This window comes from Eulemur rufifrons, chromosome 9 (assembly GCF_041146395.1).
Source record: "Eulemur rufifrons isolate Redbay chromosome 9, OSU_ERuf_1, whole genome shotgun sequence".
Lineage (NCBI taxonomy): Eukaryota > Metazoa > Chordata > Mammalia > Primates > Lemuridae > Eulemur > Eulemur rufifrons.
Window position 1 is genome coordinate 38,923,932 of NC_090991.1, and position 25,936 is coordinate 38,949,867.

General features: G+C 42.9%; 1 protein-coding gene across 3 annotated transcripts; it reads right to left on the reverse strand.

Annotated features, from left to right (window-relative positions):
- Nucleotides 1-26: 26 nt before the first annotated feature.
- EZH1 (enhancer of zeste 1 polycomb repressive complex 2 subunit) lies at nt 27-23,038 on the reverse strand. Of its 3 annotated transcripts, none has more exons than XM_069482580.1 (20): nt 22,973-23,038; nt 21,742-21,869; nt 21,519-21,620; nt 19,783-19,902; nt 18,332-18,452; nt 17,116-17,292; nt 15,812-15,914; nt 15,167-15,330; nt 14,685-14,776; nt 11,126-11,306; nt 10,044-10,240; nt 8,581-8,672; nt 7,279-7,319; nt 6,661-6,786; nt 4,861-5,039; nt 4,255-4,350; nt 3,749-3,830; nt 3,145-3,225; nt 2,631-2,715; nt 27-2,354 (listed from the first exon to the last, which is right to left on the reverse strand). In XM_069482580.1, the coding sequence occupies exons 2-20, from the start codon at nt 21,856-21,858 to the stop codon at nt 2,294-2,296; spliced, it is 2,217 nt and encodes a 738-aa protein (XP_069338681.1). In that variant the 5' UTR covers nt 21,859-21,869; nt 22,973-23,038; the 3' UTR covers nt 27-2,293. The 3 variants fall into 3 exon arrangements, with proteins under 3 accessions (XP_069338681.1, XP_069338680.1, XP_069338682.1); XM_069482579.1 differs by having other exon boundaries at nt 21,492-21,620; XM_069482581.1 differs by lacking the exon at nt 22,973-23,038 and having other exon boundaries at nt 21,492-21,620; nt 21,742-21,870.
- Between the last annotated feature and the right edge of the window lie 2,898 nt (nt 23,039-25,936).

Sequence of the window (25,936 nt, forward strand, 5' to 3'; positions counted from 1 at the left end):
ATTCTAACACTTTATTCAGATTAAGAGGTCACAAGCCACAGGACTTTAAAGTGCGTGAAATTCACTGGCAACAAAGCCGCACATACACCAGCCTCCCCCAGGCCCCACCGCCTTGCTCCATCCATCACTACATGAGAGGGGAGGGGTTGAGACCCGTCATTAAAGGTGGGGGACAGCAGGGACAAAGGATGGGAATGCGGGAGGAACAGAAGGATTAGTGGTCTGAAACTGGGAAAAGGGGCTTGACCACAGTGATTCTGCTCACTGAGAGGAGCATGGGGGCAGTCCAGCCTCTCAAAGGCTGGGAAAAAAAAACCTTTTACCTATTCCTCCTCTCCAGCCCCTTGCATTTCAGACAGACCCAATCCTCCTCTTCATCTGTCTCTGGTTTCCCCCTGTGATTTATGAGTAATTCAGAGCCCACGGTCCAGCTTGAGGGTATCCCTGATACACACAATGAACACAAACCACAGCAGATGTAGATTTCAGAATTGTGCTGGGTGCTGGCCCAATCAGGAGGGAGGAGGCTTCTGTCAAGAGCTGGCTGGGCAGATGCTGGGTGCAGGGTGCACGTGTGCCCGCCAGTGTGGTGAGAGAGAGTATGTGTGTGTGTGCAAATCCCTTAGCGGCAGCTGGCCACAAGGAACCCTACTTCTTCTTTCATGAGACACCCAGTGGAGTGCAAGGAAGGAAGTGGTCAGAAGAGACCAGGGGAAGAGAGGCTCAGACTCCCCAGAAAGAAGTGAGAAGCCTGCTCCCTATTCTAATACTCCCCAGGCTAGTCTGTACCTGCCAAAGTCCTTTCCACCAGCACAATGCTCCCTGTCCCCTGCCAGCTCAGCACCAGCCATTGACACAGGGCAGCTCTTGCTGGCCCCACTCTTGTTAATTTCTTCTATGTCAAGCCAGTTCCTCCTGCCTCCCCCAGAACATGAGACAGAACTGGGAGAATCTTCCACGCCTTCTTTTTCCCCTTCCCTCAGGAGTGGGCTTTGGGCAGGGACCTCAGAGACCTTAGTGCAAGCTCCACCCCAATCTATAGACCTTCTAAAAGAAATGGTTAAAGTGCTTTGCTCTGCATGAATCCCAGAGAGAATGGCACCATGGACAGGAAAGGTGGTCTGCCTGCCTCTTATACTTCCAACAGTCTATACCAGTCTGCTCTGCACATGTGATGCCATCCTAAACGCGTGCAATTTAGCCCCTCACCCACCTCCAAACACATATTGCTAACTCCCCCTTTCCAAACAGCAGGTGCTACAGACAGGAAAGAAGATCACACCAACAACCTTTCCCCTTTCTAGTCCAGGCCTTGTGCCCTACCCCGAAGAGATAAACAACACTGGCCCTTGGGCCTAGCCTCTATGGGGAACAGAAAGCCTCAAAACTACAAATCCAACAAACCCAGGTGCTCACACCTTGCCAAACTCACACCTTGCCTGGGTGCTCACACCTTGCCAGGCACACCCCCCAACGCTTCTTCAGTGGCAGCCTAATGCCTGCCTGCAGCTAAGCCAGAGCTTTGTAAGGAGTTGGGGCACAGGTACCTGCTCCCAGGAATCTAACACTTATCCATCTATCTCCAGAGCACACAGAGATGGCTTTCAAAAAGCCTCCTGGGCCCAGGCTCAGAAGTTTAACTACTGTCATCAGGCTGGTTCTCCTTCTCTGGCCATGGAAGGAGGCACATCGCTTTCCTTCTCCCAGCCTTGAACACCTGTACTCAGAACCCACACTCTTTCAGTGTGGACCCCACCCCGAGGGAAGAGGTGGTTAGGCGACCCACCTCCCTCTGAGTTCAGTCTGTGCTGCCCACCAGGCTCCAGGGGCCACATTTCATTCAGTCTGTCCCCTCTAAGCCTTAGGACCATAGAGATGTGCCTGGCACCCCCAATTACATAAGGACCCTTGGTTGGGAAAGCTAAAATTACAGGCTAACGCTTGTTAGGAACTGCCTAAGTGGAGTCCTGAGGCCCACAGCCTGGGGAGCTGACACCAAGTCAAGCCTAAGTCACTCACCCCAGCCTGTGCTCGCTTCCTCTGCGGCTGCAGATGCAGATGCAGTCTCCCACCCCTGCAACTCTCCCTGGGAGACCAAGCCCTAGCTGCCTGTCTCTCCTCTCACTGAGACAGTCTTGTGCCCACTGGACAAAGCTGAGGCCCCACTACAGAGGGCGCGGGTGGGGGGTTTCTTGGCGTGGGAGACACAGTGCAGGAGACTCGAGCAGCAGTGGTGTGAGCATGAAAGCCAAGACAGTGCTGCTACCATAAGCGCTGGTGTGGGCCCGGAGGGCTAAAACACATCGGTCTCCCTCTCGATCCCCACGTACTTGAGGGCATCAGCTTGGCTGTACCTGTCCCAGAGCAGGGAGGAGGAACCAGGTTACTCTCAAGGCTCTTGTGATTGAAAGGGGGGAGTCCCCTCCCGTTTCACTTCCCCTCCCGCCCCCAACAACCGTTTACAATGTTCCCACTTCTGAGGCAAGGAACGATCAGAAGAAACACACAGCCTTGACTGCAACGAGACCCACTCCTTCATATATATTACCCACAAGCCCCCAAATGTATTCCAACAGCCACCCCTTCTGCCTCTAGGGCCACCTCCCGAGGACCAGTACTGGCTACGTTACCTGTAGTCAAAGAAGAGCTCTTCACCAGCTTGAATTGCCCTCTTGGCAAAGATCCCAATCCGGTGATCTCCATTCACCATGACCACTGCAAATAGGATAAGTCCAAGGCTAAGTCAACTCCCAGTCAACAATCAGGAGGATTCTGGGCTGATTTTCTCCAAATTCCCAGTGAAAACATAAACCAAACGGAATTAACCACAGCCAAGGAAGGTAGTTGCCGCTATGCTTTTAGCTCTGTTATTTTAGATCTGTTATCTGTAACCTGGTTCCTCCTAGTGATATGGGCAAAGAACTATCTTTAAATCCTGTTTGTGGGAAAGTATTTGTAATGTATTCAGTGAAAAAAAGCAGATTATAAAACCGAGAGAAAGAGGGGCCTAAAATGATACCAGGCATTAATCATGATTACCGTTGGGTAAAAAATACCTCAGTTATGAGAAAAGTTGAATGGATAGAAATCATATAAATGCAACATCTATCCCCCGCCCCACCTCCCAGGTCGCTGGGAACCCACCTTTGGCATAACAGTTGGGATTCACTGAATGGTTTGCAAATCGAATTTTGTTTCCTTTCCGAGTAGCATCCACTACAAAATCTGTTTAAAGTAAATCAAGGAAGACCATGAGCACAGCAGGTGACGCCACAGCTTCTTTAGCCTGAATTTAGAATCGATTAAACAGTAGCAGAAACAATTTAGTCCAATGGGAATGGTGAAGCCCAGTGTCCTAACAGGAGCTAGGGAAAGCATGTGGCCTAAGAATTCAGCCTCATGCGGGAGCACTCCTGTGGGTCCCTGCCTCTTTGAATTATGGATTTTCTCTTCCCATCTGCTCGGTAGGGAGGTTTCTTTTTTTATTTTTATTTCATCATCTTTGCCTTTGTCCACCTTGTTGAGGGTAGGGAGATTTCTGAGGTGTAAGAGCTCCTATTACAAACACAGTCCAGAAATGGAGGTACTCCCAAAGCAAGTGAACTGTGGTCCATGGGATCTCTGAATGCGATCTCACCCCCTTGCTCTATGCATCTCTTGGAAGATTCAGAGCTGATCTGAACCTGGGTTATGGCAAAGGCAATTTGGTATAAAGACCACCTTGGGACAAGACAAAGAGACTCCATACCGTTGTTGAGGTTGAAGAGAAAGCTGGACATGTATTTGTCATAGACCTTTCCTCGTCGATCGGCCTCATCCTGAGAGATGAGCTGGAGAGACAGGTAAGGAACAAACAGAGGGCATCAGGTTGCCCGCTCAGGGCATGGTACCCTGCCGCCAGGAAGAGCTGGGAGGGGCAGTCTCATACATGGGTGCTTATTGAGCACCACGATGAGAATCGTAAGAGACAGAGCCCAGGTTATGTTGTTCTAATCCACACCCAGGCTGACCAGTATTATGGCTGAAGAGAGCCACCCCCCCACTCCCTTGTGTGGTCGGAGTTGCTGAAGAGTTGAAGAATAGTGGTTTGTTTCAGGATTGCAGAGTTCTGTGGGATTCCCCCCACCCCCGAGGCCACATGAGAACTCAGCTGAGTTATTTAGAGACGAATTCAAACAAGCCTGGCCCACAGAAAATCAGAGTTTCTTATCAGTATCTCCCCAGTAAGAATGTGACCAAACCTATAGCACTTACCTCACCACAATATTCAGAAATGAATTCGTTCTTCTGCACAGACTCCTTAATGAAGGTGCCCCATCCGGCCACATCTGAGGGGGCCAGCAGCAGGTGCTGGGGAAGAGGGAGCCAAGCCTCAGCCTACAGGGCGTATGTGAGTGAGGGGTGTGTGTGCTGATGTGCACATGTGTGTGCCGGGGGGCAGGGTGGAAAGAACCAGCAACTATTAAGAGGATCTGAAAGCAGACAAAGGTCTAAGCCATTCTGTTCTGGGGAGAGGAAAAAACAAAAAAGGGAGGTGGTGAAAGGAAACAGGACACTTCTTCCTCTACCCTGGGGATCTCCTGGACCTGAGGCTATGTGAATCCACTGCTATGTATGGGGCGAGAATAGACAACTACAATGGCGCATCCACCTCTCTGCTCCTTTTAGTCCAGCCAGCTCAAGGGGCCACTTTTCTAATCCCTTACTGGGATAAAAAAAAACTTTATTAATTCAGTAAGTATGTGGCTTTATCAAGCACTCTCACAAATCCTCTAGGGAGCCAGTGGAAAGAGGATGCTTGGGGCCATTCTTTCTTTTCCACTATGTTATCTGGTGCAGGGTCCTGAGAAAAGGCCTCACCTTCTTGAGGCCACGCTGGATGCTGCAGTTTTTACAGGAAACCACCTTGCAGTCCCAGTGCTCTGAGGCCCCACAGGTGAGACACAGGTCGGGGTCACACTCTCGCACTGCCAGATAGCACGGACATTGCTTGGTATTGCACTGTGTCTTACAGCGACAGCCAGGAAAACGATTCTGGCCTGGGTGGGAAGACAGGTGAGGTTAAAAAGAGAAGCAGGCAGACACTGGGGCTCAGGGTCGACTCAAGGGACAGCAAAGAAACAAACGTTACGCGTTCAAGGATATTTTGGCAAAATAGGAGAGAAGATCCCTTCCCAACAATCAAATACTCAAGTTTTTTCCAAAGAAAATGGAGTGCCTCCCAACATTCATGCCTGTAAGTCAAAAAAACAGGTACGTCTGCTATTGTGAATAATGCTACAAAAAGAAGAAAAAAAAAACAAAGGTATGGGCTGTGCACAGTGGCTCACATTTGTAATCCTAGCACTTTGGGAGGCTGAGGCGGGAGGATGGCTTGAGGCCAGGAGTTTGAGACCGGCCTGAGCAAGAGTGAGACTCTTCAAAAATTAGAAAAATTAGTCAGGCATGGTAGCACGCGCCTGTGGTCCCAGCTACTCAGGAGTCTGAGGCAGGAAGATCGTTTGAGCCCAGGAGTTTGAGGCTACACTGAGCTATGATGACACCGCTGCGCTCTAGCCTGGGCAACAGAGTGAGACGACCCTGTCTCAAAAAAAAGGAAAGAAAGAAAAAGAAAAAAATCATGTGTGTCTCCTAGAGATTCCCCAACAATGCTTTCCCTCTCCCTAAGGTAGAAAGTACCCCAGAGAAAATGAAATCTGTGCTTTTCACTCTAAATGCTCACCATCAAAACAAGTATCATTTTGAGAACAGAATGTATCTGTTCTATGCCATCCTCCTCCTCTTCCTCTACCCGCTGCCCTCCCCAGCACAAGCACCTTTCTGCTGTGGCTAAGATCGATATCTGCTAAGGGTGAGGAGGTATTTCCAGCACAACTGCCTGGGCACCAAGTTCTGCACATTTTGGAGGCTTCCCTCAAGCTACTTAGCCTTGAGAGGGGAAAGGCATGGGGGTCAGGGATATAAGAAGTGAAAGAGAGCACCTTTAGCCTCTGCTGACATCCAGGCCCCTGTCTCCTACCTGATGTTAAAACTCTAGCTATTAAGTAAAAACAGACATACACAGACTGGCAACTGAAAAGTATTTGAATCAAAACAAACTTTTTTTTTTTGTTTTGAGACAGGGTCTCACATTGTTGCCTGGGCATGAGGGTAGTGGCATGATCATAGCTCACTATAACTCTGAACTCCTGGGCTCAAGCGACCCTCCCACCTCAGCTTCCTGAGTAGCTAGGACTACAGATGCATGCCCCCATGTCTGGCTAATTTTTAATTTTTTTGTAGAGATGGGGTCTTGCTATGTTGCCCAGGCTGGTCTCACACTCCTGGCCTCAAGTGATCTTCCCACTTCAGCCTCCCAAAGCACTGGGATTACAGCATCTGGCCCCCAGATTCCCATGTTTCTTAACTCTCCTATGGAAGGCAAAGTTGGGAAAGCAACTAATTCCTGCGTAATTGCTTTTAGAATCATGAACCTGAGAGTTTTCTAAAAATTACTTTTCCATATCTTAAGCACCTTGTTTTGTCTGGAGAATGCCTAAAAGACAGCAAAGAGAGTATCAGAAAGCCCATAAGCACCAAAGGGCACAGGAGTGGGGGAAGGCTGGGGTACACCGAGGCCGACTGTTTTGGTAGAATACAGGGGAAACATAGCATGCTTACAGTCTGGGTTGCACTGGCAGAACTTCTCACAGAAATTCTGAGTCATGATGCAGGGGCAGGTGCTGTCACAGGGGCGGTCTGGGTGGTCACAGGGTTGGTAGTTGTATACTTGTGTGGAAGAGTTATCTAAGAGAGAGAAGAACAGAGCAGGACACCGCTGCAACCCTGCTCCCCAGCTCCCCTGCCCCCCAAGTGTCCAATCACCCTGATTCAAAGGAGACTTATTCTAACCATCACCTTGGACACACCTTTAGCACCTGAAGTGAGAAGATATCACAGATAACAGGTGTTTATAAGGTACGACAGGGTGATCTGTTTTGTGGGGAGGGTGTGGAGGCGGTCTGGGACAACAGAGCAGATATTCTAAACATTAAATGAGGTCTGGAACCTAGCAAATGTCACACTAGGAAAGTCAGAGACCACAAGGCCAGAACGCTACATCTTAAGAGGTCTTCTCAGCTGCAGTGAGAAGCTGAGCTGTTTTCAGCTGCTGCAGAGAAATGTGCAATGTGCGGAAGCGGTGCAGGGTCAGCAAGTGCAGCCACAGGTGGGGTAGGGTGAGGGACACAGGGTGAGGCCTCACACTGAACTGCTGAAGAATGCCCTGGTGGAACCTACCTTTCTTCAGCTGAATTTTCCTGCAGTGTGCAGCCCACAACCTGAAAATGAGAGAAACCATGGGTCTGGGTCCTGGCCCTTGGGAGCTCTGCAGATTCAGGGAAATGACAACATGACTTACTCTGAGGGACTGTGGTTTGAGGATAAGGGGACTATCTCCCAAATTCCTCAACAGGAGGCCCCTACTTTGGCACACAGAAGCTAGAGTCCATTCTAAATCCCACTGGCCTATGCTACAAGATTTAAACTTAAACACTACCCCCTCCCAAACAAACATAAAAGGATAAAATATAAAATACAGAAACAAAACAAAGCCCAACCCTATATGTCTATTATAATGCTATTGTTTTTCTCTCCCTCTCCCCGAAGTGGAGGTGGAGATGTGGGGGAATTTTGGGAAGGCCTTTCAGGAATCTTCTCTGAGTGAAAGAACTGAAAGGGAGGAGCCACAGGAAGCCTCCTGGATCTAGAACTGGAGTAAGCTCCTTCCTTGGATGAGTGATAGTCATTAAGGAACAGAGCTAGGCAGAGTGCCAATTTTTATTTTTATTTTTGGAGACAGAGTCTTGCTCTTTTGCCCTGGCTACAGTGCCGTGGCATCAGCCTAGCTCACAGCAACCTCAAATTCCTGGGTTCAAGCAATCCTTCTGTCTCAGCCTCCCGAATAGCTGGGACTACAGGCATGCACCACCATGCACGGCTAATTTTTTTCTACATATATTTTTAGCTGTCCAGATCATTTCTTTCTATTTTTAGTAGAGACGGGGTCTCGCTCTTGCTCACGCTGGTCTCAAACTCCTGACCTCGAGCAATCCTCCCACCTGGGCCTCCCAGAGTGCTAGGATTACAGGCGTGAGCCACCACGCCCGGCCAGAGTGCCAATTTTTTTTAAAAACTCCTATCCTAAGTAAAGGCTAACAAGAAGACAGTGTTATTATACAACTTAGAAAAACAATACAAGTGCCAAAACACAAAGAAAAGGACTCTGGTCAGAGTTGAGAAATGGGTAAGGTGGTACCTGACCACCCAGCAAGGACAAATGCCTTCAGGCTGGAGCCATGAGGCAGCTCACGTCCTACTGGCCAGGAGCTTCAGTGGAAAATAGAAAACCAGACAGTTAGTTCATAGTCCACTGCATCTGGGACAGGGGAAGGAACGGCACAGGGACCCAGGGAGCACTGAGAAGGGTGGCCCTCTGCTGTGTGATGCCAAACTGGTACACAGCCTTGTGCAGGGGCTGCAGAGGGGGGCAGATGGAAAGTCCCAGGGGAGGTCAGCACAGGGAACAGCCTTTGTCCTTGCCTGTGCTTTCTTTTCTTCTTCTGCGAGGGGTTCATGAGCTCATCTGTTGGCAGTTTCAGAATAAGTGATTCTTTGACTGCAAACTGAAAGACCTGGAAGAGAAATCCAACAGGGTCTGTCACTACTTCTTGAGCGAGGTGGTCAGGTAAGTGGCCTTGCCAGGTGCTGGGCTGGGGAGGGTTCTGGAGAGCTCACAGGCAGCCCACTGAGCACCTCCTCAGTCAGGGAGAGGCAGAGAGCCATCGTGAAGTTAATGCATAGTCATTCATCCTGACTCAGAAAGGGAGCAATGCTGAGCGAAGTAATACCTTCCCTGGTCAGCAGCTACTGTTCCTTCTACCAAGCCACGGGCAGAAGAGTGGGCTGATTCTTACCTACAGTATCCGCCCTATTTTAGGAAGGGCAACTTTACGTGCCTTATGTAACTAAGGCACAACAGGAACGGTTCCACTGGGCCAAACACTAGCTCCCTCTGCTGGTGCAAAGATGTCAGCGCCCTGATGGTTTCAGTAGGGCAGCATTTCGGGAAGGCTGGCTCCCCATGTTTCTTCTCTGACAGCACTCACTTTTAGCTTTTCCTTTCTCTTGTTGGCTACAGGCCCTCTTGGGATTCCGTGATAACTATAAATCTTCTCAGGAAAGTACACTTACTCAAGAATATTTCTGGCATACAATTCCATACACTTTAAGTTGAGAACCTGTGCCCGAGGGAAACAAGTGAGAGCTCCAAAAAGAAAGCAAAGGCCACTTCAACTCACAGTTCTATTCATTGCTCTAAGGAAAGGAAGCTTGAAGAAGAGACCACAGAGACTCCTCCAGAAGTCAAGGAGCCGAGTGAGCATGGCTCAAGCGCTGGGGCTCCTTTCTTATTGGACAGATGGGTCCCCACACCTGCCTCCCTGCCTGTTCTTCAGTCTGTCTCCTCCCTGCAGCCTCTTCCTGCCTCCAGTGCATCAGTGGCTGCTGTCAACTGTTTCTAGTAATGCTATGAGGGGGAAGCGTGAGGTCCGGGCCCAGCTATTGGGGTGGTAACTGGAGAACCAGTGACAGAAAACGTGGCGAGTAAAACACCTGAGGAGGGAGTAGCAGCTGCATAAGCAGGAATGTGCGAGCTAAGAGAGTCTGCAGGAAGACCAGGGAGTCCCTTCTAGGAAAGGGCCACACATTTAGAAAGGAGGCAGGAACCAAAAAAAGAAGCTAAAAAAGTGTAGGATCATCCAGAAGAGTTAAATAGAGGCAGAGAGAAAAATAAGAATTCAACGAAGAGAACAGGTCCCATGCATTATGAAACCCTGCATTTGCAGAAGGGCCCACGAACTCACTCTGTGGCCCAGAGCACAAGCTCATCAGGGACTGAACTTAGGACATCTTCTCCCCAGACATTCAGCCCTACAAGATGGCAAAGGGTTAGAGCAACAGATGAAAAGAGGGCCCAAGTTTGTTCTGCCACTTTGAGACAGTACCTGCTTGCATGTCTTAGTCCCCAGAAGCCTGGCTATTGAACAGAAGTTGTTGAAGTAGGTGCCATGGAAGACTCGGAAAAGAGATTCTTCAGCCCCAGTCCATTCCACGGGTTCCGAGGGAGCCTCTACTACACAGAGCTGAGGTGGGGCTGGACTAGACTTCTGTTTTGTGGGTGTCTGACAGCGAGAGTTAGCCTCTACGAGGGGAAGAAATAATAGAAACAGAAGAGGGTAGAATGTGGTTGTCATTAGTATTTTGTCACAAATTCAGAAGTACATCATTCCTTTTAAAAGGCAGAATAGGCTGGTCTGATGGGAGTGGGTTATCAGAACTTATTAACATCAGTGTCACTAAAGTTGGTATACAACCCCCCACTGCTAAATTTGACTGGTTAAAAAATAAATAAATAAAAATTTAGGCTGGGCTCGGTGGCTCACGCCTGTAATCCTAGCTCTCTTGGAGGCCAGGGTGTGAGGATCACTTGAGGCCAGGAGTTTGAGAACAGTCTGAGAAAGAGTGAGACATCATCTCATATTTAAATAAAAAAAATTTTTTTTTAAAAGAAGAAAAACAACTAAAAAAAATAAATACATAAGGCAGAATAGTTAGGAACAAAAATATTCCTTGTCTCCACAAGTGAACTTGTGGAAAGAATTCACAGGATTTTTTGTTGTTGTTTTTGTGGGTTTTTTGCTTTTTTGGGGGGGAGTGTTTTCTTTTTTGTCACCCAGGCTACACTGGAATGGCATCATCATAGCTCACTATAGCCTCAAATTCCTGGGTTCAAGGGATCTTCCTGCCTCAACCTCCCAAGTAGCTGGGAGTATAAGCACATACCACTACACCCAACTAACTTTTGTATTTTTTGTAGAGATGAGGTCTCACTCTTGCTCAGGCTGGTCTTGAACTTCTGGCCTCAAGAGATCCTCTTGCCTCAGCCTCCCAAAATGCTAGGATTATAGGCATGAGCCACCAAGCCCAGCCAGCATTAACAGTTTTAAAAAGGTAGTAATGTTAAGTGTCAGGGTTTACCAGAGTCCTTGCATGGAAAGAAAAGATCTTCATTTTCTGTTCATTGTACCTGAAGAACTGGATGCCCAGTCATTGCCTGTGTCCCTGTCACTGTCTCCTTCTTTAGTCTCAGCCACAGCAGAGGCTGAAGTGTTGGAGCAGGAAGCACTGACCACATGGTGTCTTCTCCGGCGACGACCAGAGCACTTGGAGCGGGGGTTGTGAAGCATGGCATACTCCTTTGCTCCTTCCTGCAGTGGACACATTACAGACAGGACTAGGAGCAGGCCCACAGCCACACACTGATCCCATCAGCACAAACCTTCATCTTCCTCAACATTTGCACTTACGTGCAAAGATGGGCTTTTTTGTTGTTGTTCTGTACCATATAAGGGTGGTCATGTACTAATGACAGCACTGCTTAACACACATCCTAAAACTTACCAACGTACACCCTTTCACAAAAGAGTTGTCCTGTAATCTTAAAAAAGATATAACCTGTGCATCTATGTGTCTTCAATTTTCCAGTAAGTTGTATCTAAAATTCATTTGCATGCTATCCATTTAGTATTTGAGAACACATTTTCCTGAAGATGACGAAAGGAGGTTGAGAGAGGGGACAAGTCCAGCTTGAGAGTATACAGGTAATAGTTCCAGAGGGAGCACAGGAATCAAGGGCTCTTTGCCCCTAAGCCACTTCTCTTTCCATTCTACCACACTGCCTCTGTTTCGAAAATAAAATGTGCAATCCTTGGATGTGTACAAAATTACTACTTAATTTTGAAAATTCCTCCCAAATCTGAAGAAGAATACTGTTTCATTATTATAGCTATGCTTTTTTTTTTAACATCAAATAACTATCACTCAGCTTAATCACCAATATTTTCTCACCAGACTTGGTTCCCAAAGACTTCTAGCTGTCTCTGAAAACTAAATCTACTTGTAAAAAATACAGGTTTACCATCACTAAGGATATTCAGAATAATATACTATAAGGCCTAAAAGAAATTCCAAAAGAGAAGTTTTGAAATTAATTGAATCTGACATTATGTGCCTATGCTACAGTATAAAGTAAAATAGTACTGTTTATAAAGTAGTCTTACCTAAAACATTTAACATAAATAAAATCAAGCCTCCACAGCTAATTTCTAGGTTATGGGAAATAGGGGATAGAGAAACAAGTTGAATGACACCATGAGAAAACAACAGACAGATCTAGAACATGGGTCATCCTATGAGACTTGGAACTTTTAAAATGGAAAAAAAAAAGTGATGGAATTATTTGAGATTTAAAAGAGTAAAAAGACATAATAACCAAATATGATGTTTAACTGGATGATCCTGGTTTGAAAAAAATAACAAAAAACAGGGCCAGGTGCAGTGGCTCACACCTGTAGTCCTAGCATTTTGGGAGGCCAAGGAGAGAGGACTACTTGAGGCCCAGAGTTCGAGAACAGCCTGAGCACCATCATGAGACCCCATCTCTATAAAAAAATTAAAGAATTAGCTGGCCATGGTGGCCGTGCCTGTAGTCTCAGCTACTCGGGAGACTGAGGCAGGAAGATCGCTTGAGCCCAGGAGTTTGAGGTTGCAGTGAGCTATGGTAATGCCACAACACTCTAGCCCAGTGGCAAAGTGAGACCTTATCTCAAAAAAACAAAAAACAAGAAACAAACCAAAACACAAAAACAGCTATTTTTGGAACAGCTGAAAAGAATTAAATATAAAATGGATAGTAGAGGATATTAGAAAATTCTTGTTTATTTTCTTAGGTATAACAATGTGGTTATGTAAGAGAGCGTCTTTACTTTTAGGAGATGCATGCTGAAATATTTAGCAAATAAACATCACAATGTCTGCAACTTGCTTTCAAGTGGCTCAGCAAAAGATACACATACACAAATATATGGATAAAACAAATATGGGAAAAAATGTGATCAAATCCAGGAAGGAGTTATCTTTCAACTTCTCTGCATGATTGAAAATATTCTTTTTTTTTTTTTTTTTTTAATTTCATCTTATTGTTATGGGGGATACAGAATTGCAGGTTACATACGTTGCCCATGTACCGCCTTTCCCCCCAAGTCAGAGCTCCAGGCGTGTCTGTTCCCCAGATAGTGCGCGTTGCACCCATCATGTAGGTATATATCCCTCCCTTCCCCACCCCCCCTTCCCGAGTCAGCACCTTCAAGCGTTACCATTCCCCAAACGGTGCGCGATGCACTCTGAAAATACTCTTAATAAACAGTTGGGAAAAATAGTCCAGCACTACATTTAAATATGTACTCCTATCTAAAAAGCAATAAAAGAAAAACTGTGCATATACATCTCTGTTATATACACACACATTTTGAGCATTGGTAGCGTCGCTGTAATACATGCACAGGGTCCCAGCATGACTACTGTGAGGAGAATGCCCTTCTGACATATAAATGCTGGCATGTTGACGTAACATGGTATAATCAAAAAAAGTATGGAGTAATTAGAAAAGCATGGACTATGAAGTTAGCCCAGGGCTTGAATTTCACTGTTGCCACACTACTGACTTATTAAGAAACTTTGGGTAAGACAAGGTATGCTAAGGGCCTGGCATGGCACTTGGCATACAGGAAGGAGTCAATACATCTTAGGGAAAAAATCAATTCGGGGATAAAATCTGGGGATAAAATCTGGGGATAAAATCTGGGGATAAAATCTGTTTATTCTATTTATTCTTTTTCTATTATCATATGGCCCATTGTCCAGATGTGTACCCAACAGCACTCTATCATCTTTCCTTCTAAAGATGGTTCCAAAAGTAATTGGCTGTATAATCTAATTTTAATCAGTGTCAGAAATTTTATCAAGGTGTTTTATTCTTTACCTAAGCTCATCTGATTGTGCAGAAAGCCCAACCATGTCTTTGGTTAGTCCAACTGACCTAGTACCTTCTAGCTCTCCATATACTGCCTTCTCAAAGGTATTCAAGACCATTTATGCTGCCACATAAGGTCTGTCCATCAGGGAAGGGTCCATCTGGTTGACCACAATAAGACAGCAGCATCTTCATGTGCTACTATTCCTTTCATGGTCATATCAGCAGCAGTCCCCAGCCTTTTTGGCATCAGGGACCATTTTCTTGGAAGACAATTTTTCCACAGACCAGGGAGCAGGGGGATGGTTTCAGGATGATTCAAGTGCATTACATTTATTTTGCACTTTATTTCTAATATTATTACATTGTAATATATAATGAAATAATTATACAACTCACCACAGGTTGGGGATCCCAGTTATATGCATTTAATGGAAGGCAGCAAAGAAAATAGAGTACGTACCCCCCAACACACACATACTCTGCTCCACTTCTAACAGTATAGTTTCAGACTCTGAAATCTAAGCAGATGATATTTAGAGGAGGAAAGCCTTTAATACTCTTCAAATTACACTCCATCAGACTAACTTCACAGTCATACTGAGTCTAGGGAGCTCCTTAAGAGCAGAAGCCATGTTTTATTTGGGCTTTATGACCTCTGGAGTATTATGCACTGGCTCACTTGGTTTGTGTTCCCAGGGGCAGAAAGCCCAAGGACCATTTCCTGCTCAATTTTCAACACAGTTCACAATGCCAGAACAGCTTAAGAACATACCAGCAAAAGGAAGCAGTCTGTGCCACATGGTTCTGGTTCAATCTTGATTTCTTTGTTCTTACGTTTATAAACATTAGGGGTGGCATGAAAAGCTGGAAAACAAAAACTGTCCTGTTTCCAACAGTCTATTCAATTGACAGGATAGGGAGAAACAAAATTGAATTAGGGAGCTACTGCAGGAGATAGAATTCAATATAAATAGCTACCATCAAGGTACACAAAATGGAGTCATTTCTGACATTGACACAATCCTTTCAAAGCTAAGAGGTACTGAGAGACAGTTATGTTGTTGGTTACTCTGTCCCTATCATGCAAAGCATGTTGTACTATAATTGAACCAATGAAAACAGAACTGGCCCTTTGTAAAACCATCATCAGATCAGAGGCCAGGAACTTTATATGATAAATTAGAACAAAGAGAAGGAAATGGTGGCTGGGGATGGAAGAGAAAAGAGCATTCCAAACAGAGTAGCCCCACTCACGGTGAAGGAAGCAGTCGTATTTAAAGCAGCGCCGGCAAAAAAGTGTGTGGAAGGAGTGCAGAGACTGCTCCCGCTGCACAGACTTGGCATTGGGGCCATCGATGTTGGGTGTGCACTGAGGGGGAAGTGCATTGGGATCTGACATCTCTGTTAGCTCTCGATACCTATTTAAGAAAAGAGAGATAAAAGTTCCTCCAAAGGAATTTCTCCACTGAGGAACTACAGTTTGGGTACTGACGGTCATCCAGGTACAGTTGGCCAAGGGAGAATGGCTTTTTTTAATGGGGCTGGTTGATGAAGGAATGGTGTATAACTAAATGGTACATCATTGTATTAACAATTATATTGGGCTGGGCATATGTCAGAAAGTAAGGGGAGGGAAAGATTTGATAGGCATGGCGCTGGAGTAACTCTCCAGAAGAATGGCATAGTAAAAGTTCTCTGCCCGGACTTACTCAAAAGCCAGTACACGATGACCCTTAATATAGCAAGGGGCATTCAGATGTCAGCTAGTAAGCAAGAAATAATTAAACTGCAGGCAAATCATAATGCACTTACCATAAACAAGGCTTTTTACTAACCAAAAAATAGGCTTGAATAAAAGTTTTGTCCAAGCACTCTGTATACGGGTACAACTTTCCCTACCTCTCCTTCATGTCATCTGGGACACCATTCTCAGGGAACATAGAGGCAATTGCACTGAAGATCATGTCATTTGGGAACTGTTTCTTGGAACTCTTTTTGTTGCCTGAATTGGAAATGACAAAAAAAAAAAAAAACAACCAAAAACCAACGCTGAGTGTGATTATCAGAACACGCAAACAAAGCTGTTCTTTTTTCCCCTTTGTCACAGCATTTTGAATTAGAGCTGCTGTGTTTGGAGATACATAAAGATCAGTGCTACCTGGATTTATCTCATAGGCTACCAGTAAATAAGGAAGTCAGAGTTGTCTACATATTAACAACAAAATCCACAGTCCCAGTTAGAATCTGGAGGTGAAAAGAGGAGTTTTCATGGAAAGACTTGAACACAGAAGAATCCTAACATACTGTGGATGCAGAATAACAAGACTGATACTGTAACTACGAGATCATAAGAGAGGGACATTATATCCCTGGACATATAGTATAATTAAACAATTAACTATTAAATTAATTAAGTATTAATGACATAGAAAATGTTCACGATATAATATTAAACAAAAGGGATATAAAATTATATATATATAAATTGGCACGATCCCAACTTCACATAACATATATAAACATGTTGATTCATATATGTACAAATTTTAAGTCTAGAAGGATATATTAATGCTGGTTATTCCTAGGTAGTAGGATTATAGGGTAATTTTATTTTCTTTTTTATAACTTTCTATGTTTTCCAAACATACTACCTTTTATAATTACAAATGAATCACAATGATTATTCTATATGCTCTTCTACTTTCTTATTCAACTAAGAGCTATCTTAAGCTATCAGTTAATAATCAAGTTTTCCCATTTTAAGTGGACCAATGAGAAGCACCAACAGCCGTTTCCCATCTCCCCTATCCCCGTCACTTTCAGAATAGAATAAGGAAGCAGTGGCCGGGCGCGGTGGCTCACGCCTGTAATCCTAGCACTCTGGGAGGCCGAGGCGGGTGGATCGCTCAAGGTCAGGAGTTCGAGACCAGACTGAGTGAGACCCCGTCTCTACTAAAAAAAAAAATAGAAAGAAATTATACGGACAACTAAAATATATATATACAAAAAATTAGCCGGGCATGGTGGCGCATGCCTGTAGTCCCAGCTACTCGGGAGGCTGAGGCAGTAGGATCGCTTAAGCTGAGGAGTCTGAGGTTGCTGTGAGCTAAGCTGACGCCACGGCACTCACTCTAGCCTGGGCAACAAAGTGAGACTCTGTCTCAACAAAAAAAAAAAAAAAAAAAGGAAGCAGTGCTACGCACCTTCAATAGCATGTCGTTTTCTCTTTCTTGTTACTGGCAGATCTTCTTTGCTGTCATCCTGCTTTCCATCTGAGGTATCGTTGTGCCCTTCTTCCTCCTCATCTGAGTACTGATTCAGGGCATCTACCAACTCCAGGAAAACAGCATCACTAATCAGGACAGATCCAGGGATCATCTCTGAAATGTGAGGATTACAAGGATGAGCAGAGATCCCTTCATATTCCATTACTTCTCCTAACAAGATTTTCTGAGGCCTGTATAGGTAACATGTCCATTTGTATATGGACAATCAAGGAATTAAAATCATTTGATTGGCTCTCACACCTGTAACACTTCCCTAGAGTATGGAATCCAGTTATAGGCTTTCTTCTTACTGGGTACTTCACGTCCTCAGTCACGGGCCAATTCTGTATTTACGGTTCAACATCTCACAAAAGTGTATGGACCTGTATTTATATTAATAGCTCAAAATCTCACAGAAGTGTGCAATCACAAGTAGGACAGAGAAAGAATAATAAAATAAAACTTCACTTAGTTTTGCTGCTGATGGTTCAGTAGTGACTTCTCTAAATCAAAGGAGCATTTTTTTCCAATTATCATACTTTATGGGGCTACATTACAACTTATGAGAAGCCTTTGAACACTAGAGGGTGCTGCGGATGAATAATGAATTTCAACTATATCCACAATTGTTGAAAGAGCACGTAGGGCTATTGGTTTGCAAATCCAGGGGGAGGCTCTCCTCCTCTTCCCACTTCTTATACACTGATAGCCTTTTCTAGAATTACAATTAAATCCAAATGATTTGCTTTTAGGAAATCCAGGATATTAAAACCAACTTCTGTGAGATCCAGGGGATAATACTTGGATCAAAGAAGTAAGACAGGGATGTTATGTTTATTGCCGTTCTCAGAGAAAGGCAAGTGAAGAACAAAATGACCTTGGATAGACTTATGGAAAACTCCTGAGATTAAACTTATTTGTACAACGAACTTTCTCTCCAGCCACTGATTACTATATAATCCTTTTACGATCTGACTCCTTTTAAAATTTAACTGGGGTATTTTTAATATAAAATTTTAACTCCCAGCCATGTGATGACATTAAAATAGTCTTCAGTGAGTACCCCATGGGGCAGAACACAAGCAAGGCAATGCGGTATTAAAGAAGAGGCACTATGCTAATAAAGTGCTCCAGGAGAGCTTGGCAATACCACCTTCTTCACCATGGACTTTCCCATCGTAGTTATTGATCAGCTCCTCAATAAAAGTCTCATCTTCTTCTTTCACCTCATCTCCCATGTAGGGAATATTGCACAAAACTGTCTCATCTTCTACCTGAAATCAAACCAGATGTGATTCATTCCATGAAGCCACTATGCATCTCCCCTTTCCTGTTTAATGGAAACTTTGCTGAGCTTTTCTTGCTTCTTGAGTTTCCTGAAAGTGCTTTTGGTCACAGAGTTTCCAGCACTTTTAAAAACTGGCCATTTTGTTTTGCCAAGGAAACCTCAAATGGAAGAGGCAATGCTACTCTTAGAGAAAAAGTCAGTTTAGTTGATGATATTAACTACCAAATTTTTAGCTTGATACTAACAATATTTCCACCAATACCTAGAATTTGACAGTACATTTATTCTTCACAATGTTTCCATCTACCATCTCATTTTATCTACTAAACATCTTTGTAAAATAGGTACAAACATCACACAAACAACAGTGTGAAAAGTCTTCAATTCTAATTGTTTTCTTAAGTAGAGAGACAGATAAATGAAAACGAAGGCCTCCAAGATTATGATCTGCAATATAACTAGAAAATAAACTGGGCAACCACAAAATTTATGGGTATTCTACAAAATAGACTAAGACTCCCCCTTAATAAAAAATTATGACTATAACTCATGCCAATCAGTGGTTATCTATAGTCAATCACAGGATATTTTCTGGCAGTAAACAATATTACAGGACTTTTTTTTTTTTTTTTGCAGTGGGGAGTGCCCAGCAGAGAATACAGTCATTCTAAAATCCCCCAAGTATCAAGTAAAATTACTCCAAAGTTTTCTTCTAAGAGATAATTCCCTTCTGTAAATGTACACCCTATTCTAATCAGCAGTACTTCTATCTGTCACCAGGCAGATGACAAGCAATGGGAGTTTTCAGAGAGGATGATTATCAGAACCACAAATGATCCTAGCAGGAGTCAGCACAAAGGCCTAGATAAAAGGATGGAGGACCCATGTGCACATCTGTTATCACAGTTGTTTTCATAGCGTCTTCTTTAGAGGATTCAGAAAGGATTGCTCCATCCTTAGGGAGCTGAGAACCTGCTTAAGTCTCAAGTGTGTGATTCAGCCTGCATTTAACTGCACATAAGGTTACAAAATTGAGCCAAGGTAGTAAGAGAAAATTAGAGTTTTGTCCAATCTCATTCATTCAAAAAAGACCCATCATCAATTCAAAAGTATACTTCAGAGAGCACAAAATCGAACAAGTTAGAACAGACTGCAATATGTATTTTTTAGAGTAAATAAATTAAAATACAATTCTGCCCTACATGGCCACGCTTTGTTAAGTACTCTGCCAGTCTTTATCCTCAGAGGAGGTCTGGCATATCAATATAAGATAGTCATACAGTTTAAACAACCACCACAGTGCTTTCAATACATACCATGAAGTTCTGCTGGAGAGGGGACCAGGAATACATGATGGGAACCAATGCAACTGTGTTCAGAGACCTCATTAGCATATGTTGGCTTGCAAATCCCGGGAAAATACTCTCTATGGTACACTGAAATATAAATGATGACATGGAGAGGGAAAGGAAGGTACACAACCCAAAAGAGAGTTGCAGTTTCCTTCCAAAATGGTCCCAGTAGCCTTCTAACTCTTACAAATTAATAAGCTGAGGGTCCTTGTTAACATCAGCTCCTAAAAGGAACCCCTAGACTGTAAACCTATGGAAGCAGGAACTGTCTCTCTTTTTTTTTTTTTATTAGATGGCGGTCTTGCTATGTTGCCCAGCCTGGTCTCAAACTCCGCTCAATTGCCTCAAGCGATTCTCCTGCCTTGGCCTCCCAAAGTGCTGGGATTATAGGCATAAACCATCATACCCAGACAGATTTTTAAAAGTAAAAGTCTAGAAAATACTGGTCTGATCTATCATCAAGACATTTTTTTTTTTAAGAGATGGGGTCTCATTACGTTACCCAGCCTGGGCTCAAACTCCTAGCCTCTGGTGATCCTCCTACCTCGACCTCCTGAATAACTGGGACTACATGCAAGAGCCACCGTGCCTGGTAGGAACTTTCTCTTATTCATTTTTTGTATCCTCTACAGAGTCCAGTACAGTATTTCCCATACTCAACTGATGTTTATTTCAACTAAAACTGTTGGCCTCCTGGGAGTGTGTACACAACAGTAAAGGGCCTCTGAAAGTCTTGTCCTAAGAGATAAGGATGAAGATGAGGAAGTTTTCCTGAAAACCTAAGCTTTAAGACAGGGGACATCAAGTCAGCTGCATAGGCAATGAGAACAGTACAGGGGGAAGCAAAGTGGTATAGAAGTTATATTCTGCTTTGGGAAAAATAATTGCTCTCAATATACTATCTGCTTTTTATGTTTTAAAAATATCTCTTTAAGAAACTAGAATGCTCCTTTACTTATTTTTTTAATTTAATTTTTATTTTATTCTTTTAAGACTAGTCAAGTGCAGCAGTGAGAGTGGGGAAAGAGTAGAATGAGGATCTGCAACTGACTGTGAATACTCAACCGAGTTAAGTCACTACCTTTGAATCAGCCTAGAATGTACTTTTAAAATTTACAATAAGGGATGTCCCTTTGATCAATATATTCCTGTCCATTATCCAGGGAACTCCTTTCCCAATATTAAAATACTTGAGGAAATTAGCCGGGCATGGTTGCACACCTGTGGTCCCAGCCATTTGGGAGACTAAGGCAGGAGGATCACTTCAACCCAGGAGTTAGAGGCTGCAGTGAGCTATAATGATACCACTGCACTCCAGCCTGGGCAATGGAGCAAGACCCTGTCTCAAAAAAAAAACCACTCAAAATACAAAACAAAACAAAAAGTACATGAGGAACTAAACAAGGCACAAAAAATGTTTCTTTAAAGTTTGGACACAGAGCCCAGGAAAGTAGACAGTAAATGTCTTGTTTTTCTATGAAAAACTCAGAGAACATTAGGTAAAAAGGTTGTTCTTAAAGCCACAGATTTACTATCATAATTATTCAAAGTTAACTATAACAACCATATGCATTATCCTTACTTATTTTCTAACAGGTCACAAATACAGAAAAAAAAAAAAAACAATAAGCCCAAAGAAGAGAGGGAGGCTGAGCTTAGACACCCAGAAGTACCTTTTTGAGAAAAGGATGCCCACTCACAGGCTTCATCAGCTGTACAGGTTGGACACGAAGCTTCTTCCATTCTTCATTGAGGATTTGGGTTTTTTCTTGAACCTTTGCAAAATTTGCCACATACAAAGCCTAGCAAAGCCAAGGAAAAGATGGCTAAGATTTCAAAATAAGAGTTAAAAAAAATTCCAACCCCTGACATTGGATTGATACATTGAAATATATAACCTTTCACTTGGGAATTATTTTTTACCTTGGCGCCCATATTTGCCTGAAGCCGTTTAAGTTGTCGAAGTCGCATATATTCAGATTTCACTTTTCTTTTCCAATAAGTGATACATTTGGAAGTTGGGGGATTTGGTATATCCATCTTGCTGTAATCTAAGACAAAAAGAGATACGAAATAACATTTTATTGCTTGGAAATGAAACACTCCTCAAATCCAAAAAAATATGGTCAATTATGCTTGCTTTCATTCCCATTAAATTTACTCATTAAAAAATAAATTTAAAGAACCCAAATGTATGAGTTCAATAAAAAGTTTCAAGTAAAACAAGATTTCACATCAGCAATTTCTGCTCTGATTATCAGAAAGCTAAACCAGCCAGTTGTGGTGGTGTGCATCTGTAGCCCCAGCTACTCAGGAAACTGAGGCAGAGGATCACTTTAGCCCAGGAGTTTGAGGTTTCAGTGAGCCATAATCATACCACGCCACTGCACTCCACCCTGAACAACAGAGCGAGACCCTGTCTCTAAAAAAAAATAAAGAAAGAAAATAAGATAAAAAAGCTTAGCCTCTGTCCTCTTGGCATCTCACTTTAAATTTAGCACTCAAGAAGTTCTCTAGCCGGGTGTGATGGCTCACGCCTGTAATCCTAGCACTCTGGGAGGCCAAGGCGGGTGAATTGTTTGAGCTCAGGAGTTCGAGACCAGCCTGAGCAAGAGTGAGACCCTGTCTCTACTAAAAATAGAAAGAAATTAGCTGGACAACTAAAAACATATATAGAAAAACTTAGCCAGGCATGGTGGCGCGTGCCTGTAGTCCCAGCTACTCGGGAGGCTGAGGCAGTAAGATCGCTTGAGCCCAGGAGTTTGAGGTTGCTGTGAGGTAGGCTGACGCCACAGCACTCTAGCCCGGGCAACAGAGTGAGACTCTGTCTCAAAAAAAAAAAAAAAAAAAAAAAAAATTACTTGGAAATATGGACGCCTGCTCACTACTTTGAGTAAGACAAGGGTCAGTAAGAACCAAGTTCATATCCAAGAGCTTCATAGAAAGACCTAACCACATTATAAAACTGCACCTGCTAAATTGCCTACTACATGCCTAGCAATAAAAGTAGGATATGACAACAGCATAATCTCATCTCCAAGTCAGCAGCAAGACATATGGAAATAGACAACACTGCAAATTACTTTTTTTCCTTTGGCATTTGAATTAAGGTTGAAAGTTGTAAAGTAGTATTATTGTAATACACTGTACCTACCTCAGTGAATGCAATGGGAAGTGTTGAGTTTTATGATGTATCTCTATTCTTCAGACAAATGGCAAGACACAAAGGTAAAACAACTGTTCAGCTTTTCAAAAGAGAATAGACAGTGGTTTTAAGTCAGCACAGCATATTTAGACCTTGATACCCTCAGTAGGATTCTTCCCCAGAACCAGGAAAACTTTGAAGTTTCTGCTACCATTTAAGTCAGGTCTCAATAATACTTGAGGCCATTTGGGAAGAGGCCTTTATTTTAATAAATTTTATCCTTCCAGTCATGTGCACAAATATGTTCTCACAATTACCAAGTTTGTGATGTTCTTCTGAACCCATTTCTAGGCTCCTCCAGTAGGTTTATCAATTATTTTAGAGAAAGAACACTAAATAAATGTGAAAATTCAATAAAATCTACAAAATGATACTTTTTCTCTATATTAACTACTTAGGTTTCTTATAGAACTAGTTCCATTCATTTCACCTACCATTTAGAATTGTTAAAAATATTATAAGGAGCTATGAAAAGCCAAAATGTGAAACAGAAACTAAAGTTGCAGACCTTGGGTTTTTTTTGTTTTGTTTTGTTTTGTTTTCTGAGACAGGGTCTCACTCTGTCACCCAGGCTGGGATACAGTGGCACAATCAGAGCTCACTGCAGCCTCGAACTCCTGGGCTCAAGGGATCCTCCTGTCTCAGCCTCCCAAAGTGCTAGGATTACAGGTATGAGCCACTGCACCCAGACTCAGACCTTGTTTTTTTTTAAATTTCCTACAAAATAGGTTTTTCTTCTTTTGGAGTAGAATATCATATTTCTTCTACAGAATCATTTTTAAATGATCTGTTTTGTCCCATATATGATTGGCAGAAATGAGAAAACAGCTAAATCTAACCCACTACCACACACACCCACAATCAGATTATGATTATAACATCTCTTGCACATGGATTTTAAGAGACATATACCTGAATGCTTCATTTGAAGAACCAATGGAGCCATCTAATGCTATGTTAGAGAATAAATAAAGGAAGGAAGGAATAGCAAAGAAGCAGGCAGATTCTCTGTTTACTGTTAAGTGATTCAAGCCATTAAAAACAGAATTCCCCTGAGTTAAATATTATCTCTCTGGGGAAGGGAATGAAACAACAACAAAATCTAAGAATTTGAATCCTAAAGTGCTAAAATGCTGGGTTAAAAAAAAAAAAAAAAGTAGGCTTGAATTTCTTTCCTCCAAATTGCATGATCTCTCTTCCTCCTACATCTTTAATATACTTCTCAGTCCTCTATGGAATGGGACCAAAAGAGGGACTCTTTTTGAATGGTAAAATTGTATATTTAACAACATACACCACACTCACATGTAACATTAAGTGGTTGCTCATATAATTTCTGCCCTGAACAAGCTTAATACTAGTCCACTCCAGAATTAAAAAAAAAAAAAAATTTGATTCAATCAAGGACAAAACTGCCTCCCTCACAAACCTTAGGCTACCCTTACCGAGACCCAAATGACCCAAATATTATAGATGACAATTCAGTAAGAGATCACCACCTCTTTTTAAAAATGGTTTTGAACTGCAATCCCTTTTCCATTCCTTTTTGGAACTCATTTTTCTCTTTGAAATAGTAAGCTTGGAGCAGGTTGCTCCATCCACTTAAAAATGGAGATCAAGTAATGGAATAGAACATAAGCCACAGCTGCTAGGGTTTCTGTGTGTCTGTGTAGATTTCTTAGAGGAAATAGCCACATAAAATACGAATATTTTAATTAAAGAAAGGAGTTACAACTGAAATGTGATCTGCTACAGTCCGTCAAGAGAGATGACAGTAAATACATCACAGTAATTCAACAATTAATAGCACCATTTCTAATTTTACTACAGTGTTTTATTTGGCCAGAGGAATATACACATACACACGAAAATGCCATTGAGTTTTAACCAATCACAATGTAAACTAAGCCACACTTCCTCCTTTTACAATTCAGGTGATATGTGAATCTCATGTGTCCATGAGCCAATATTTATTTTTTTAATGGATCTTCAATGTCTCTAAAAGTTCATTTGGCAGTTGGTCAGTCCCCATAGAATGTATGAGGAGGACGAGACATACTGTGTGGAACAGATAGGTACGATTAAAATAAACACCTGAAATACTGCCATAGATGGGTTCTCACAGCAGCTGGACCCTAACCAACAACTATTATGCCAAAGCTAAAAAAAAAAAAAAAAAAAGGCAAACAAATAAAAAACTCAGCATTCACTAGAACAGGTTTGGAGAAATGGGTCCATTTATCTTAGGCAAAGGGAGTGGCACACAAAAAATACTTTACATTTCCATTAGTTCTAGTCCTTAGGTACTTGCACATGCAAAATTACTCTTATATTCCAGTTAAGGACTTAGCTACCACTTAAGAGCCTTTCACTACATTCATTTATACATTGAGGATAAACTCTCAAATGTATGCTGTTTTGGTCCAGAAATTTAAAAATAAGTAAATAAGTCTTTATATAAGCAACTTCTATAACTCAATAATAAGTTCAATAGGCAATAAAAAATGGGCAGAAATTTGCACAGACACTTCACACACACACAAAAATACAGGAATGGCAAATAAGTATACCAAAAGTTCCTCAACATTTTTTGTCATTAGCGAAATGCAAATTAAAATCATAATGGAATACTATTATACACCCACTAGAATGGCTAAAATCAGAAAGACTGATAATACCAACTGTTGGTGAGGATGTGGAGCATCTGGAATCCTCATACATTGCTGGTGGGAATTCAGCATGATATAGCCATTGTGTAAAACAGTTTGCCAGGTTTTTTTTTTTTTTGGAGACAGAGTCTGGCTCTTTTGCCCTGGCTAGAGTGCCATGGCATCAGCCTAGCTCACAGCAACCTCAAACTCCTGGGCTTAAGCAATCCTTCCGCCTCAGCCTCCCGAGTCGCTGGGACTACAG